The sequence below is a fragment of the Apus apus genome, chromosome 2 (genome assembly GCF_020740795.1).
Source record: "Apus apus isolate bApuApu2 chromosome 2, bApuApu2.pri.cur, whole genome shotgun sequence".
Taxonomy (NCBI): Eukaryota; Metazoa; Chordata; class Aves; order Apodiformes; family Apodidae; genus Apus; species Apus apus.
The window spans coordinates 52,404,398-52,423,840 of record NC_067283.1 but is presented as its reverse complement, the minus strand read 5'-3'; the positions used below and the strand labels follow the sequence as shown (position 1 = coordinate 52,423,840).

The 19,443-nt window shown below is 39.1% G+C and overlaps 1 protein-coding gene across 1 annotated transcript in view; it reads left to right on the top strand.

Annotated features, from left to right (window-relative positions):
* The first annotated feature begins 3,315 nt into the window (after window positions 1-3,315).
* The window catches only part of VPS41 (VPS41 subunit of HOPS complex), a 99,372-nt gene continuing 83,244 nt past the window's right edge, over window positions 3,316-19,443 (top strand). The window contains exons 1-2 of the mRNA XM_051610114.1: window positions 3,316-3,364; window positions 7,580-7,618. Of these exons, the coding sequence (XP_051466074.1) occupies window positions 3,344-3,364; window positions 7,580-7,618 (60 nt within the window). The 5' untranslated portion in view covers window positions 3,316-3,343. The remainder of the gene's footprint in view (window positions 3,365-7,579; window positions 7,619-19,443) is intronic.

Sequence of the window (19,443 nt, the reverse complement as noted above, 5' to 3'; positions counted from 1 at the left end):
TCTCCAAAATAACTGGGATGCTGTCCGGCCCAAGTCTGTAGGATGCTGAGTGCTTTGCGGGAAGTGCTGAAAGATCTTAAAACCCATTGACGTCATTGTTTCTTGATGGCTTTCAGCACTTTTGGAGGGTGGGTGTGAGAGGGGTAGCTGAATCAGATGCCAAGATATTAAATTTTCCTGACAAAATAAAACCTATTATCATGGCATATTAAATTCATACTTTAAGTCTAAACAAGAAAAAAATAATTTTGCATGTTTCTGCCAGAAATAAGTAGCACACTTGAAGTATATCACATTGTTTATAGCACTTACTCTATGTGCAATGAAAACAAGAACAGCTGTTTCTTGGCTGCTCTGTTTCTAATAAATGTGCCCTGTTAGCTGCTACACTAGCAAAGTTTACAAGATCTGCCATCCTTTCCCTTACATTCTGTTTTTCCTGGCATTTCAAAAGTCAGTTATTAATGTTCGTTCCAGGTTAAAAAGTTCCACAAAACGTCTCTGTTGAGACATCAACTAACCTTGAAACCCAAAACCCCAATGCAGTTTTTTTTTCCCCTTGAAAATGGGAGAAAAAACTAACAACATATTGGGCAAAGTTTTTTTCACTTGATATACATGGTCTTCAAGTACTTGATAAGTTAGCTATGCATTACACATTACAGGACAAATCCTGGCTCCATTGGCAGCAGTGGTGGTTTGTTTGTTTTCATTGATTTGAACTGGACTAAGATTCAAGAAGGTCAGAATGGAACTGGAATTAATTCTCTGCAACATAGCTGTCAGCAAACATCTATTACAGTCTCTCATATAAGTTTATTAAGTCTCATATTGAAATCAGTTAAATTTGTCAGCAAGGTTCTTCTGAGGACCACAGTTGTCTGATATATGGGAATCTATTTCCCATTTCCAGCCTAAATGCACCGAAAATAGCCAATACCTATTTCATCTTGCACCTTTGGACTAGATGATCTTAAAAATCTTTTTCCAACCTAAGTGATTTTGTGATTCTATGAATAGTTCTTTTTCTTGTTCAGCTCTTTTTTATTTCTAGACTGAAGAAGCCAAACCTTATTATTTATTTTTTTTCTCCAGTCTTCTCCAATAGAGCAGACCTTAAATTTCTGTATTCCTTTTAGTAGTTCTTCTCCCCCTTGCGGTTTGAATTACTCTTTTTTTGCAACAAAGGTGACTTGACATTTAGTGTTATTTCCAGGTGAGGTCTCAACAGTATTTTGTACAATGGCAGCCAAACTTCTTCTTCTTCATAGATATCCCTTGGCTTGTATGGCTAGGATGACATTTACACACTCCACCATGGTATCCTGATAGTCCACAGACACCTGGTGACAGACCAAAAAAGTTCTTCTTATACTGCGTTATTTGCAAATTAAATGTATTCATGGTAGTTATATTTACACGTTCTTGTACTGACACTGTTAACTTTGACAGATCTCTCTCACTCCAGTGTCAGCCTCTCAGTGTGATTTTAAAGGACAGTTCTGCTTCCTCTCAGTGAAAATTCCAGCTATTTGTTTCCAAAGGTATTATGACAACATATTATGACAAAAATATAGATGATTTTCACATCCAAGCCAATGCTCACTGCAGTTAATTTTATTTGTATGGCTTTATGGGTACCTAGATCCAGCATAGCATTCTAACATTTCTCTTTTATTGCCAAAGTTGTTCTGCGTATTTTTAAATTATTGGCTTTGATGCCAAGGGTATGGACTGGTTACTCTCAGTCCTACTGTAGATCCACCTCAAATTTGGAATAGGTCCACTGGCAAAACCTGGGTGATAAAAAAACACTGCTTATTGCTTTTTAACTTTGGTTATATTTTTAATGTACAAAGAAAGTAATTTTGGGTTCAAACTAGGTATTCAGATCTTGTTTGAAAAGCAACTTTTAAATGCAGCAGCTCCTAGAATTGTAGAAAGATATTTAGGCTTTCTAAAATGCTTCTCCTGACAGTGTGTCATTTCAATATTGCCCAATTAAGTAAAAGTACAGAGAGAGGCTGCTGTGGGCCTCACCAGAAGATCTAACATGTGAGAAATGTTTGTGGCGCCAATGAACAGGCCCAAGCAGATCCTTCAGCGAAGCACAGTTTATTTACACTCTTGCAAGAATGGGTGACCTAAACAAGCAGGCACACCCATAGGAAGGTGAATAACGGTTTATATTCCCTATTCCCGACGCAAAGTTCCCTCCCCTGTTTCCCCACTGGCTGGGAACTCCAGGGTTCACAGCCTAACTGACGCTTCTAATTAACCTGTAAGTTTCCCAGCCCCATTTACACATTCCATTCTAGCAGTTTACTTTTTACCTTTTAAGGTTTAATTCTGACCTTTCTTGCCCCCTTGGCTGTCTTCCCAATTACCAACATGATCTAAACCTACTGGTGTCATCCTGCCCCGAGGAGCAAGACAAGTGGCTTTGTTGGGTCTGATCTCGGCCATAAATCCTGCTCCGTGTTCGGATCCCCCAGATGGAGCCCAATTCAGTCCCTCAGTTTCTTGGGCCATAAACCACTCCAGGTGTCACTGGAATGTGCAGATATCTCACTTCTCTCAAATAAACGATTATATTCCTAACACTAGGGTATATATATTAAAAAAAAAAACCCCAAACCCGACACTATGTTTCTAACGCTAGGATGCAAAAAAACAACACTACGTTTCATTTCTAACAAAGGGAAGCTTGACCGAGCAGCGCTCAGACGGGTGCCAGCACACGGGCCTTGTCCCAGACACCTGGCAGCCCATGGCTCCGCACTGCCAGGCCCAGACACAGCGACTGCCTCTGAGCTTTCACTACGCGTTCCCACCGGGAGCTGACCTGGCCAACAAGAGGCCCTCCTGCCGCTCGCCAGGGCAGCGGCCCGCAGCCTCCTCAGAGCTGGGCGCACACAGCTCTCCCTGAGGGGACTGGGAGGGGGTGGATCCGGCTTAATACACACAGCACCCCGCTGGGCAGCTGCGGAGGACAGAAGGCAAACCCGGCTGGGCCGTGCGGGGCCTGCTGGGCCCAGCCTCGCCTCTGCAGCCCGAGCCCCCCGGCCGGCAGCGCCCACCCCAAAGACATGGCCCACTACCACACCCACAAAGCGAACAGAAACAACCAGCAAACACAAACAAACAACACCCCCCCCTCCCCCCCCAAACCAAACCAGAACCCCACCCACCCAACCACAGAAAGAAAAAAGATTGAAAAAAAAAAAAAGGCGGGGGGGGAAGAGGAAAACAACACGCCCTCCTCGGAAACTACACTTCCCAGGGTGCTCCCAGCCCGGCCGGCTTCCTGCCCCTCCTCACATGACGGCCCCGCGGCCGCGCCATGGCGGAAGCTGAGGAGAAGGTAGAGGCCGGGAGGGAGCCGGGGGCTGGCGGGAGCCGCCGGGGGCCGGGGCGGCCCTGGGGAGCGGCGGGGCGAAGCGGGGACGGAGCCCCGCGCGGAGCCGGGGCGGGAGCGGCGGCTGGAACCTCGCGGCGCCGGGGCGGAGGAGAGGAGAGGAGAGGAGAGGAGAGGAGAGGAGAGGAGAGGAGGAGAGGAGGCGGCGGCGCGGGGCCTCCTCTGGGGTTTTGTCTTAAAAAACCCCCCCCCCAAAAAAAAAAAAAAACCCCAAACAATAAAAACAATCAACCCCACAACCCGATAAACAGCCAGGGAAGGCGGGCCAGGTCGTGAGGGCCGCGCTTCGTAGATACAAGACCCGATGTAGGGACCTGGGGCTGGGCGGGAGGGAGGGGCTTAGAAATGCAGGTGACAGCGCTCTGGAGCCAGGATTGAGGAACTGAAGGGCACGCGTGAAATAGCTTGAGGAGTCGTCGTTTACCTAGTGGCACAGGAGAGGTGAAACGAGTCCATGTCAGTTCGGTGTTTGTGGCCCGTGGTTCTCCAGAGTCGGTGTCCTCCTAAAGCTGCCCCTGCTACGCTGCGTCTTTCCAAGAACAACATACAATTAATGCAAGAAGTGAAGCTCCCAGTGCTTTCAGATATTTTGTCATTGTCTCTTCGCTGAGCCAGGACGTTTATTTTTGATGTGCAGCTAAGCTGTGTGATGTTCGTCTTGTCTCAAATGCCTAAAGGTGGTAGAGTTTTAAAATTACCTCAAGGGAACTGGCTTTAATTGGAAATTGCCATCTGGTTTCAACCTCCCCTGCTGTTGGGTTTTGCTGGGAGGGGTTGAGTGTTTTACAGGGAGACTTCATTGCCTGCTTTTGTCAGTTTTTGACTGTGGCATATTTTGAAAGGGTTCTTGGATAAAGTTGGATAAAGCCAACTCTGACAATTCTTCTTACCTTCTTAAATAGTATAAGGTATTAAAATAGTCTGTGTTTTGCTCACTTTGGACTGTAATAGGAAAGTTTCTGTATTCGTTTCTGTTTATGTCGTCTGAGGGGCATGCACAGCCCTGAAAAGAGAGATGTATGTTGTGTGTGTAGGTGAGCAGATATGTATGGTGTGTGTGTAGATGAGCAGTGCCACAGTTCCTGTGGAATGCAGGTTTCATGGCTTTCACCTCCTGGCATCTTAAGTTATGGACCTAAAACCCTAGTTGATATGATCTGATTATATAAGGGTAGGGAATTAAAAACCTTGTATGCCTCATATTGGAAAGCTAGATGAAGAATTTATCGAGATAGTTGATCTGCTAAGTGAGAGACAGTAATGGTGACACATAACTTCGTGTTTCTGTGGCTTCCTCATTCGTGTTCCCTTTCTCCTTTCTAAGGCTCCTTGAGCAACAGCAGGATGCGTACTGCTGATTTTTCCCTAGAGTCTGAGACCTACCAATGACAGCTTTTCCTACATGATTTGGCATTCTAGTTGTCTACAAATCCCTGTTGAGGAATTTCCTTTTTACAGTTACAAGGCTACTACAAAGTAAAAGTGAGGGGTAATCCTCTCGGTTCATACATTTGGAGGCCGGAGAAAGGAACCTAAGAAAACCCCAGTTTGCAGTTTGCTGCAGTTTGCTCTTCCAGTTTGCCTGTCTGAGTGGAAGGACTCGAGCAAAAAGCTTGTCTTAGTAAGTTGCTAGCAAAGTGAGCTAGTAGGTAAGCGTCAATTCTAAGCACCTCTGTTCAGCTAAGTTCTTCTTAGGGAACAAATAGAGTTTCGATTCCCTCTGAGTTTTTGCATATTATTTTCTCCAGTAAAACATAAAGGCCATGAGGCACTTGCCTGATTTACTATGCTGTTTGTGAAATTCAGTATTTGCAATTGCAAATGGCTTGTGAATACAGTAGCAATACCAGGGTACATGTCCTAAATCAAAATAGATTATTGTCACTGGCTTTCCCTACATTTGTGTTCTTCTGAATAGGCAAAGCAGAACCATAGGGGACAAAAAATATAAGTGGTATAGCTGCACTAGAAAGACTTGTGTATCAGCAAAAATGTCACTTGCTGTAATTACTTAGTTTCTTTTGGAGAACAGATTTTAAAAGACAACAACAAATTCTGCTGATACAAACTGTATGAATTGTATCACACTGAACTGGAAAGGGGTTGTTTTAAGTTAGCCATTAGGAAGAAATTATTTCGTGTGAGAGTGGTGAGGCACTGGAACAGGTTGCTCAGGGAAGTTGTGGAGGCCCCCTCCCTGGAAATGTTCAAGGCCAGGGGTTTTAAGCAATCTAATCTAGTGGGAGGTGAGCCTGCCCATGGCAGGGTGGTTGGTACTAGATGATCTTTAAGACCCCTTCCAACCTAAAGTGTTCTATGATTCTGTGAAATTACTAAAATGTTAATTTTTATAGGTTTGATTTTTAAAGGAGCTGAGTAGGCAACTCTTGGTATTTAGGAGAGAAGGGCAGGTTATATTATTATGAACTTGGTGATATTTTGCATTGCATTTACTGTGTTGCTCTAGTATGTCCAGCAGGCTGACAGCGTTACACCGCAACGTTTTAGTTCTGTCCCCATTTGTCACGTTGTCGTTGCAGGCCTTAGGCCATATGCAGGCCGTCACCGTCGTCTCCATCCTCCCAGGCAGGCCTTTTGGGCTGCATATGAGACTTTGTTCGAGGGCTTACAGTGGGTTTTCGACACAATTTTCTGTAATAGGTCCTAAGGGCTAGTCCCTCACACCATTTAGTTATTGTTAAGTCGAATTTAAGATGCACAAAGTTTGTATGTAACACAAATTATTTCCTGAAAAGTAACTGCATCTTGTGAGTAGAGCCCATGAGACTGCCTGACAAACAGTTGTACAGGCTAAGTAAAACCTAAGCTTGAAAGGTTACCAGGATGCTACTTCATCTTCCCATGACTTGTTCTTTCTACTAGAAATTTCGTAATTCATGTCACGAAAATGGACAACAAAGGTAGCCCTTCTGTGGGATGCATGTTCTAGAGATGGACTTGGCTGTAGTAAGTAAAATGGAGGAAACAGATGGCAGTAATAGTGGTATCACCTTGCACTGAGTTTCAAGTAGCAAGTAGAAACGCTGCTTTTCTTTTCCCCTACCTGTATCTCCAGTCTTTTGTGATGGTCACTATGGTCACCAAAGTGAATGTCCACTAATGCAAAGGAGGCATTTCCTTTTTGCCTAGAGGTCACAGTCAGTGTATTTTATAAACACAGAAAATGAATAAATGTGATAAACTAAAAATTAAACTGGTTGTCAGTGCATTACATTTTCTTGCCCTTCCATTTCTCTTGTTGGTAACTGTCTTCTTTTTTTTTTTTTTTTTTCTTCTTCTCCTTCTGTGGTAAAATTGTGTACCTGTTCATCTTACTGTCCAAATACTGCTTTGTAAGATTTGAAATGCTGCCTTCTCACTCGCTTGGTCTTTGTTTATATCATATTTTGTTGTTAAAATGCTTACATTCACTGTCAGCATATTAGTTGTAGCCTTTTATTGCTATTGATAACGATAAATACGTTAAGTAAATCTTCATTTTGCTGACCTCTTTGAGGAGGCTTTGCATCAGCAGATTTTCTCAGTTGACAGGTGAGAGATTAGCAGGAGTTGACTTAACAAATTTTTTTTTGTAGGACGGTAAGAATCATTGTCTTGCCAAAGAGATATGTTTTAAGGGTACAGTTTCTTTGAAGGCAAGAGAAAGCCACATAGCTTGCATTGGCATGGGATGGGAAGAGGAAGATAATTAAATGCTGTATTTCTGTGGAAAATGGTTTGGAATTAATAAAGTTAAAAATAAGCCTATATTACGAGCTGAATAATTGAGTGATAAAAGTTGGTTGGGGATAACTTCTGCCTTGCAAGTCAAGATATGGGCAGCTGCAAAACTTGCTGCTACTGCTGGAAGGAGGGAGACTTTCACAGGAACAAATTCTTAGATGATCCAGTCATGCTCTCTCTTAGGGTAACTTTCAATATCATCGTAGTCAACTTGGTGCCACTGAGTGTCAGTGTGGCATGAGATTGCAAGTGCAAGCACTAACTTAGTATGAATGGAAAAGATGGAAATGTCTGAACTTAGAGTTGCTTTGTCTTCTGTCTCTTAATAAGTCTTTAAAAAGTACATTAGGAAGGGAAATACTGCTTAGTTATGTATTACATAGCTAATTTTCTGTTCATTCTTTGTGTCGTTTTCAGGAAACCAGGTCTAATGAGGAGTCAACAGATGAATCTGAGGTAAACCTACTTAAAATGCTTCACTATTGATTCTCTGTCAGTGCTAGTTGTTTGTCAGTAGGGAGGGAAAAATAGTACCTCATTGGTTTTTTTAGAAGTTTTGCCAGTACTATGTAGAAATAAATTATAATCTGGGCTTAAATTATTGAAAAGGAACTGTGGTTTGCTATTAGAAGCTTCTTTATATTTTAAAAAACCCACAGTCACCCCATTATAGTAAAATCAATTATGTTGAGAGAGAAATTCAAGTGCCCACACTTCTGTTTTGAATGAAAATTTAACTGTAAGTATAATTATATATGCAGTAATACTACATTCAGGTAATTACTGTGTTATTTTCTATTTTTAGTCTAGATGTAATCCTGTTCTGTGGAGTGTCTGTTCTTGAGCTGACATTTTGTCAGAAATTGTCTCATGTTGTGGAGAGGTCTTCCTAGCCTGCTGTAGGTCTTGGAAAAAGTGGATTGAGGGTGAGGAAAGCAAGAGAGCTACAGTGGGTTCAAGAATTTGTCCCTGAACAGTAGTGTGCTACCATGATTATTGAAGGAACCATGAGAGATCTGGAAGGAGATTCTTAACTTCAGTGTGGTCTAGGATGGCTGCAGAAAGGACAAAATAAGGGTTGTCAAGCAGCTTCAGTTATGGCCACCAGAAAGGACATATTGACACAGAAAATGGTAGAGTGTTGGAAGTCTGGGAGCCACTTTCACAAACATTAATGGTCTTGCTGTTTGGAAGACTTCCTGGTTTTTACCTAGGGTCCATTCTTCATGCTTGGGGTCTGGGTTTAAGCATTAAGCTAGAAATGCTCTTTTCCAAGACAAGCAGGTACTGCAGAGACTGAAGTGGTGGATTTTGAAAACATGTTTTTGCAGAGCAGAGGGGCTTTGTTTCTTGTGGGATAATTTTTTTTACCCTCTGCTTTTCATGAGTGGTTGTCTACAGTAACACTTGAGGGCATTCCTGGTGAAAATCAGGGATTTCTTTGGCCCTTTAATATTGCTGTGTGGAACAGCCACCTGGACCAGGTTCTTTTTTGCCCAGCGTGAAATGGTTTCATTCTGGATGTTGCTTTGCAATGTGAACTTCGTGTAGACAGTTACTAGACAACAACATGGTATTTAGTTGAACAGTAATCCTCTCAAGGGTTGACATTGACAAGGTAGTGAACACCAACACTTACCTGCTGAGGTTGTGGGTTTTTTTCTTTAAATCCATTTTAAGTGAGAACTTTACTGGCCTTTTTAATGGCCTTCCAACATTTCAGCCCACAGTAAGTATGTATTTACAGCAGAATTAATCATAAATGGGTTGACAGGTTATCGGGGTTGTATTTGCTTTTATCTTAAGTAAAAATAGGCATCATGCAGCTTTCACAAAATTGAAAGTCATAAACTTTCAGTAAGACCTTTGTTAATATTTGTGTCTATTTTTAATGTTAATTTCACATGTGTAGAGCAGTGAAAAGGAAAATTTCATAGCGATAATGTCGATGTTCCAAAGAATAACACAATTGTCATTCTAATGCCTAATAAAATGCTTTACCTGTGTTGTCTTTAGATCGTAAGTCAAGCCTGTTGTGTATTGACAGTACCTAGCTAGCTGCTGAAATGGAACTTTGAAACCATGTTTAGAAAGTACCTAAAGGAAGTAATGAACAGTTTTCAATCTTAGTGTTTACATCACTCATGAAAGTATTTTTAATGATTATTCAGATACAAACAAATAGTAATGGTAGAATCAGAAGGTCTGGATGGGGCCAGTGCTTGCTTGAAGGTATGGTCAGAGGCAAGATTGAACTGATAGCTCCACTCTTAGCTCTTGTGATAATAAAATTGAATTACTTCTTTTGGGTAGCTGGTAGTTTAAATAATGAAGAATGGGTTTTATGGTGGCAGTGCTAGAATCAGAGACTCCAATCCTTGCAGTCTGTACCCTTTTTTTACCCATTAAAATATAGTATTTATGGTATGGACTTTGTAGACATTATTATCATAGTAATACAGATTTTTGCATATACAATCAGTCTTGCACTTAATTTAATTTAGATTCTTCCCGTAAAATAAAATATCCTAGTTACACTATAGAAGGCTTTTCTATTAAGGAAGTTAACTTTAAAATTCCTGGTTTTGAGTAAATGCTATCCCTGTCAGAACTGAATGTGTAAACAAAAATACAGATTCCCCCCCCCCCTGTATTTTTTACACTGCTCTGCCATTATCTCAGTAGAGAATCAAACATACAGTGACTCTCTTATTCAGCAACTCTTCTAGTATAATTCCTTTAGTAACTCCTAGTGAATAAGATACTAACTCTAACTAGCTGCCTTCTTGGTTTGTTTTGAATGACACGCTCTTTAATAAATGCCAGGATGCTTACTCACACAGACTTGGTGGTAGAGCATTATAATAGGCCCCAAATGTGGAAGTCTGCAAAAAATTAACTATCTTTAATGTACCTCTGTTAAGAGCTCTTCATTGTAAGTTTGTGTCCAACTCTTGCTTCCCAGGAAATTTAGTTCCTAAGGCTTCTTAAGTGTTTGATACTTTTCAGCTGTTTAAATCAGAATGTGAAAAATTGAAAGGTTTTAGTTAGAAGGTGATTATCTTCAGTTAAGCAGATCTTTCAGTGTAGAGATGGTGGTTGTTAACTTGTGTGAGCACTTGTAGAAATGTAATAGATCTTTCCTGGTAACTACAGTACAACTCAGACTTTTATTTCATCTCTTTACGTATGATAGAGTGTACTATAAACTTTTCCTATAGACAGACTGCTCTAAATAATACCATGATATGATGAGGAAGCATTATCTCTAACACCATCTTTTAATTCCCAAGAGAAAAAAACTACTTGGTTTGCTAAGTAATACTGCTGCAGTCTTGAAGTACAATTGTTGTGGGTTTGTATCTTCTAGTTTTGGTTGGTTGATTTTGGTTCTTTTGAACTGTGTTTGTCAAGTATATTTGCTTTACTTTTTCCAGCCTTGTCTGATCATCACATACGCTGCATTTGGGGCTGAGCTTGAGCAGGTTGTTTGGTCAAAAAGTCCTAGTACATTGTGGCTTAATTGGCTTATTTAACTTTTTATTTTACAGCACCTGGAGCTGCATGAAACTTAAAAATAGACAATAAAGTAATCTGATTTTGGCTGCTTGTAAACCGTGGAGGAAAAAAAGTCTGCCTAAATTACGTACAACCTGCATATTAATTTCTATTTTCAAATTAATTTTCTTTCTTGCAATGTGTCTGTTACTGGAAAATCTTCCTTTTCCCAGTTGAGCTGTTTTCTGTCAAGCAGATACTAATGTTTTTCCAGCTAATTAGCAAAAGATATCTAATAAATGTATAAGTAAGTAGTTAAACTTCCTTCAGTAGCAGTGCAAAGTGGTGGCAATGTGAAATGCACATTGGTATTTTTTTTTTGCATTTAAGTTGATGCTGCTGCATGCCTTGTAATTTTGTCTTTACAACTTCTGCTTTTAATGAGATAATCCTGTTATAACATATAATGGGCTGTTTTGGAGTGTTTTAAACAAATATTTATTTTAAATTAAACCGTTATCTTCTTTAATTTAAAACAGGGAGTGATTATAGTACAGTAGTGCAAACGACTGTATGTGTTGTTAAATCCGCATGAGTCACATGTTCTGAAGAGAGGAACTAGTTTTGTATTTCATCATCAAAAAAAAAAAAAAGCTTATTAAAGAACTAGCTTGAGTCTTCCTGAACTTTTGTGCTGCTCTGCACTATACTGCTCTGGAGTATTTGTTTACAGTGTGCTGTTGTTGCACAATATGGCACAGTCACCATTCATTATGTTACACTATGAAATCTTGTGAGGTCGGGCGAATGTTAATTTTGTGTTCGCTGTATATGTAGTGCATGAAGCCTTCCCATTGAGACTTAATTTGTGCTGGTAAAAGCATATATTTGTATTGCGCCCTGGAAATCACTGGTCTGCATAAATTAGTAACAGTTTTTTCAGGTAACTTGCTTGTAGCAGAAGAATGTTTGGATCCATGCCTTGGTGTCCCAGGACCTTCAGCTTCTCTCTCAGCCTCAGAGTTCATGTACAAGTTAATTATTCTCTGCCTCTTTCTTGCCTGCAAACCCCTTCTGCCCCCTGCTTTATGAAGTGGAACAGTATCATATATTTGAGAAGCAGAGAGAGGGTTTCAAACCCCATTTGTGAGTGTGAGGTACAGATAAAGTTATGATGTGTCAAAAGCCAGAACCTTCTTACTTGATGAGGTAATCCAAGCTAAGTTTCCATCCTGAAATTTGGTTAGTTATTTGTTAAAGTTTTCTGCTTGTTTCTTGTTTACTGCTGGGGCTATGAGTGTATTGCCTGGGCCAGTATGTATCTTCTTTACAGGGAGCATCTTTTCTAGAACAAGTATGATTGGAATTAGAAAACAAGTCCCGCATCCCATTAGATGATCTGTGATTATGTGAGGAGTTCCACTTTGGTTTTTTGTAGGTGGTGCAGTACAGAGTATATTTTTTGTTTTGTATTTTTGGCCTGTTAAAGGAAACCACCAACAAAAATGATAGGTGGATGCAGATGCTCATTTTATGCAACAAGTTTTAAAAAATATTTTCTTTTAAAAAATATTAAATATTAAAATAAATATTAAATATTAAATATTAAAAAATTACATTAATATGTGTGTTGCTGTTATTTTTTTCCTATGTCCTTGTGTGTGTTGGTACTCAGTGTTGCATATGATTCCATTCTAAAACTTCCATTTTTATATCTCCTGGGCTTAGGTTTTTTTCAGCTTGTGTTCTGATCTTTGATCACTGGTACCCCGTGAAAGGTATATGTTTGCTCATTTAGTTTATTCTTTTAGTTATCTGAACACTGTGTTAGTTAATTCTGGGAGAGTTTGTAGAGAGGAAAGTATAAAAAACTTCTTGGTTAACCCAGTGCTCATACAGTTTATGATAGTTAGAAATAACCTTCATTGATACAATTTCCCCACTGAAATGGATAGTGGTTTTGTTCTTCAAGGTTTTGAAAGCTGATCAGAGCAGAAACACAGGAAACATGTAAGCCTTAAAAAGAAGCAGCTAAGAAGCCTTCATGTTTTCTTTTCCTTTTCAGTGCACTCCAGGTCTTGGTCCTGTAGATGGGGTCTGGATTAGGTCAAAGCAATTAAATCATTTCAAGTAAATAAAGCATCTGGTAAAAAAGGCTCCTTGTCATACTCTGTTTCCATCAAAATGTTTTGTTAACATGGAATGTGGAGCATTGGGCTGGAAGAGGTGAGCTACTATGGCTAGTAGCTTCGGAAGGGGCATCACCATTGCAACAAAAAATGGATAGTTGGAAAGCAGATTTGGCTACTGTAATGCAGCCCAAATTGCCTTTTTTTGTCTCCTGTCTTATCTTTGGCAAAGTACTTTTTTTCATCATTCCTTCTTATTACTGAATAATTCTACACCATGTTGCCATTTTTTTCTTCCAGTTGTTTTAAAAATAGGAGATTGGAGGAAAAAATGCCCAAAAAGCATATTCTGTTTCAAATACCTGAGCAATCTGAAGGGAGGTTGCTTCCTCCTTTATGTCCAGAAGTGAAACTGGCCTTTTAAATGAGGAGAATGGAAGGAAAAGATACATAAATTCCAAATAGAAAGTTATCCTCCTTATTAATGAGAAAATGTATCATGCAAATAATTTATCAATTTGAATCAGTAGGATGAGCATAGTAAATTATTTATTGAAGTTTAAATGGAATCTTTTCATACATTAATTTGAAAAACAAGTTTGCAGTAACTAGTAACTAACATTCTAATATACATCGTTAGAGGATTGACTTGCAGGAAAAATTGATTATTGCTGTATGCTTTTAATATCTTCAGATTTTGAGTGAAAATTGGATACTTCATTTAATGAGCTATTAATATTAACCAGAAGTGCCTGTTCTATCTGTATGTCGTGGAATACATAAAAAGCAAAAATGCTGCTGTGCGTGTTACATAAATTAAATGCAATTGCAAAGCTAGTGTGGTAACGGAGTATGCAGATGTGGCTTTTCCAAAACATGAAATGTATTTATCAGGGTGGAGTAACACTGTGGGCTGGAAAAAGTAAAGCAGTGGGGAAATTAATCTATTTACCATCTAGCTCTTCCACTGTGGTGAGCAGGTGAATTTTAAAACTGCTGTTCCCAAACTGCACTGTAGGGTTTTCATATGCAGTGCATCATAAGGTGGCAACCAGGCTGCATGAGTAGTGTTCACGGGGGAGAAAAATGTTTACCCAAGTTCCTTACTCAGCAGAAGAAAAATGCAAGTATGAATGTGTAGTTCCGTTGAGATTTGATCTGTGTTTGGACTTTTCACTGTGGAAATCTGATGTGGGTGTGAAAGATGGAACAGCCTATCCTTTGCTGCCTTTGTATGGTGCACTTGATGTCGATGGACTGATCCTGTGCTTTTGAACACTGTAGTGGATTTGACAGTTTTCAGGTGTTTTTTGTCATGCACAAAACTACCAGTAAAATAGAACAGACTGATGAAAGTGTAAGTGAAACCAAATTATACTATATGCACTTTTACTATATTTTAACATGCCATTTATAATGATTGCTTGTGCAGTTTATCATCTGTGTTATTCTCCTTCACAACTTGGCTGATGCCAAGCTCCTTAAACCTGCATGAGTGAATCTTAAGTTGATGTTCAGCAAATATAGTGTGGCATTCTGTATATCACAACAGTTTTGGAAATAAATAAAATACTCTCTACTTTGCTTTTCATCTGTGTGTCATTTCATACTGTGAATGTAGCCCATTTTGATTCATAATCACAGGGAGCCATATCATCTTAATTCCTTGCTCTTGGTGTATATCTGCATTTTCTCACAGAGGTCAAGGGATTAAATAAATCCCTGTAGAAAATGCATGGGGAGGACAGAAAACTGCTGTGTAAAATTTTACCATCCTAATCCATATTTGCCAATTTTACAGCTACATACAGGGAAAGTATTGGTGATTTGCCTTTGAGGAACCATAAAGGAACTGGATGGGAGGTTATTCACTTCGCTTCCTTCACTAAGGAAGGAATTCACTTCAAAATACAGCAGCTTGTATTCTCTTGCACTGTCCTGCAAGTGTTGTACGAAACTTGAGTAAATAATGGGGTCTTTTACAAATATAAAGTTATGCCCTCCATGCCTGCCTCAGTAATTTGCATCTTTGTTGAAGTTACTATCCAGGTTTTCATCCAGTAGTTTTATGCAGTGAAATTGTGTTCCAATTCATGTGCTATCTGGCAAACTGGAATTTTGAGGGTTAAAGGCCTTAGTCTGAATTTTTCTTGGCATCCATTTAGTGTTAGAAATCTGATTGCATTGAGAGAAATTGAGTCAGGATCCTAATCCTGCAAATGGCATGAGTAGTCTCTTTGTCATTGAGACAGGAAGAGAAGTCTGGAAATCCTATCCTAGGGATGGAGAAACAGTAGCGATGAAGCTGCACTTTGCAATAGTTATGTATCCTACTGTAATTGTCTTTGTTTGCTCTGTGTCATTTGTTTCTTCAGCACAAGGGGATTTTTTTTTTTTGCATTTTGTTTTGTTTTTTATTTTCTTTTAAAAGAAGGCAGGTTAAGGCCTAGAAATAGGCAGCAGGGAAGCTGTGATGTTTGCGTTGTTTTAGAAGAATCATTTTTAAGAAGCAAATACGGCCAGATCTACTTGAAGATACTTGACTACGAAGTGTTACCTTTTAAAGGACTGAATGGACTTTTAAATTGGAATTTACCTGTCTTGATTATACAACGTAGCAATCGACTACTGTTTTTGCAACAATGAAAACATAATTTTTGGCAATTGTTTGTGTTGTATATTTCCAGCTTTTTTAAAAGTCAGAAATAATCATCCTTTGTTTTTCAAAACCAGTGGTTAGTTTCCAGTTGTGAAAAGAAACCTGAGTTGTACTTGGGTGTTCTGTCTCCCATGTCAGAATGGTGGGCGATAGGTTGTCCTGTGGGAGGTTTCCTTCAAAAATGGCAGCATCAGAGGCCAACACTGAGGAAGTCCCATGTTACAATGGAAGAAATTTGACTTCGGAAACTTTCCAAAGGCAAACCTCCCTCCTCCCAGCATTTCCAACAGGAACTTCTCATCATTCTCAAGTAAGGCAGGCTTTCCAAATGGCTCTGAGGAGGAGTAAGACTTACTAGCATGCATGCTCAATGCAGCAGGTGTTAATAGCAGGTCAGGTTATTTGAACTTGCTGTAAGGAAGCAAAGTTTGCTTTTGGGGTAAAGGAAGGTGGATAAATGTCCAAAGATATTATTGGATCCCTTCTTGTATCAAATAGATGTTACAGCAATTCTAATTTCATATATAGGGTTCAAAGCTTTTACCTCATTTTTAAATTGCAAATGATAATCTGATGCCAGCAGGCATGAGGTAAGAGTAGAATTTATGAAGACTATTTTGTGACTATTAAATGGGAATATATCAAGAAAGAGGGAGAGAAGGCTGATTTACCCCATCACAGTTAAAACCAAAGTGTTATCATACTTGAAATTGTGAGCATGATAAGATCCTAAAGATTAGGAGTTTTTCTTCATTTTTGTTCTCAAAAAAAACAAAAAAAAATGTTCAGTATTATTACGGACTATATAGGACTATAATACAGGGACTTTAAGACATGACTGCGGTGGAAGTTGAAGGGATCTCCAAACTGTGTTGCGAAATTATGATGCTAATTCCTTAAATTCATCAACAGGTATTAGCAATTTGTTACAGCTTTCCTTTTAATATTTTCTAAAATGACTTTAAGAGTATTAATCCTCCTACAAGTGTTATGTCACATGTTGCTCCTATGTGATGTTTTCACTTGTAGGAGATTTTTGTTTAACTTTTTAATACGCTAGCCATGTTGCCATGTATTGCAAATGGGTGGTGTGTTCACTTAAATATGTCAACTCTGATTTAGTAAAAAAAAATTGCATGTATTTGAATGCCATCTATGCTGCTAGGGCATGGAAAGAGGACACGGACACACACACACAAGTTTCAGATAATAGTGTTCTCCCACCCAAATCTACAATACGTGTGTGGGTGGCTAGTAGCCAGCTTTGGGGTTCCCACCTGCCCACTGTCTTTCTCTGTCTGCAGCAAAGCAGAACAGGAATTGCATGATCCATTGGTTGTTTTTAGCTAAAGCTGGTTATCTCTGTGCTGGGCCAGTTGTAGGATCCTTTTGCCAAGTGCTTTATTTTCTTGTTGTTTCACATGGCTTGGAACCCTTTCACCCCTGCGTTATTGCTGTTGAAATGATGATTAATTCTAGCAGAGTGTGTGTGAGGGAGTTACTCATACTGGATTAAAACCTTTAGGACATAAGTTGGAGTATCAAGCCAAGATATTTGTGGAACAGTCTTGATTTGACCAAGAAGGTAATAGATGATTTTGGTAACTGAGTTCCTCTGGCTATTTTGCTGTACTTTGTACTTCTGTATGTATAGAAGAAGAGTAAGTAATTCTCTGTGGAGACTGTATTTTGGGACTTGAAGTCTTTTTATGTTTATTTGTTATTGAATTTATGTGATAAGTAAGGTTGCCCTCAGCAAAGCACTAAGGGTGTGTTTTTTGTTGGCTTTTTTTTTTTCATAATTGAGGTTGTTCTGCAAACTTTTATTTTAACCCAAAAATATATTGAGTTAATTCTTTGATTCTACTCAAGATTTTCCCATAGTTTATAAACTAATAATTCTGGAAATATAAATAGTTTGGGTTTTTTCTTCTGCATAATAATGATGACTGTTTAAATAAGTAAAAATGCTCATTTCTTAGTAGGTTTGAGGGTTACCAAAGATCTGGCTTGTATTAAGTGTCAAGAAAAGTTACTTTCACAAATTGCTAAGTAGCCTCTTCTCACTTTTTATCAGCAATATTGATTTGTACTTTGGCAACAGGTTTTTTAAATGAGATTTTAGAATGTGTCTTGAACACTAACTAGCTATTCAAATATGTGGAGGAAGAACACTGTTAATGGACTTTATGGTAGGAGGAAATGAATGAAATTAACATTTTTCTTGTATCTCTGAAATTGACATTAACTTGAAAGAAAGCATGACAAAAAATACAGTGAGCTGTAGGGGTGTTTTTTTTGTTTGGTTTTTTCCAAGACATCCTTTTAGTAAGGCAAACAACATCAGGGCCTTGTTGCAGCTTCTTTGAAATGGCTTGAGTGATGGACCTCAGGTATCTCTCTATTTGAGTTTAAATGCTTTGCAGCATCAAAATTTGCAAGTGTAAACAATGCTGGAATGGCCAGCTGTAGTAATTGGAATTCTAGCTGGAACTGAATGGAAGATGTGCAGCAAAGAGGAAGGGCACTTGCCTTATAATGTATGCACCGTTTATTTCCATAAAGGCTTTGAAAAAACTTAGAGGGCAAATCGTGTGGGAAGGATGACACTTTGCTGTCAGTGCCCGTAACATAATTAGAGTATCCACAATCAGTAGAGCATGTAGTTCATGTGACAGACTGTCCTGTGGGCAGATCCTCTGCTGCAGGAGCAAATGTGGGCTAGTGGAATAACTCCAGGAACTGCCCACAGGTTCCTTCTGGAAATTTTCTTTGCAAGGACCCATTTCAGATTTTTTGTTCTTCTTATGATTCCACTGCAGTTGTTCCTGTTGGCAAAGTTGGGAAGGGTGGGACAGGATATCTGAAGAAGGTTGTGAACCTGCATTCAGAAAAGCAGATGAGCATCCCTTGCAGTGGCACTGGCCTTTTGATAGCTTGTTTCACATTTTGCAGCTGGCCTCGGTTTTGAAAGCCTGTGCCGGAAGATGAGTTGGTAGTGAGTTTCAGACCAACAAAGTCTTCGGTGTGAGAAGAGGAATCTGTTTTCAATTCAGTTCAGTGTTGACAAATGAAAGAGGACTTAGTAGGAAGGGAATTGTGTTAGTCTTACAGTTAATTTAGAGTATTTTATTCAATTGGAAATGTTCGCTACAGGTTCTTCACAGTGTATTTTTAGCAATTTCACTGCTAGTTCCAGTAGTAAAAAGGCAAACGGAAAACTAAGTGGAATATGAGTTTCAAATTAGCATTCCTGTGGTTGAAAAAATATTATTTATTTTACAACACCACAAAAGGTAGCTTCCTCTTGTCAGCTCTGTGGAGTCTCCTTCCCTTTCAGAATTTAAGACTGCCATGTATGGAGCACTGTGCATTTTGTTCAGTATATATTTCTTTTTCTCTTAATACATTGGACAAAAACTTCAGAATTCAGTGTTGTAGGGCTTGTTTTGTTAAGGGTTTTTTTTAGGCAGAAAGTACGAAAGCGGTGGTACAAGAAGCAGTGCTACAAAATGTATTTATTTTATAAATGTTTAGAATCCTCTAGGATGCTTTAAAGGACTTCTCTTAATTAAAAGTGCCATACACTTAGTAAAAATCCGTGTTCGTTGAGATATTGATTTTTTTCTTTCTTTCTTTTTCTTTGAAAAAGGAAAGCTGTGAGTTTCCTTGTATGGGGTAAATGTCACTGTTTATATCTTAGCTTTACTGCGAGTCAGGACTTGTGCTGTTCCTCTGGGTTGTCATAGAAACGCAGCTAACTGTCATCTCAACTCAGGCTGCTGATGGTTTTATTTGTAGGTTTTCAGGATTATTAAAATTTAACAAAAAATATTGATTTGGTTTTTATTAACAACAGTTTTTATTTACTTTAGAAGTTCAGGCTGCATAAAAGTTTTATTGATGAAAGAATACCTTTGAAATTATTAAACTCTGATTAAGAGATCATCAAATGCATTTAGTATATTGGGTAGAGTTTGAAGCAGGAGAGAAAT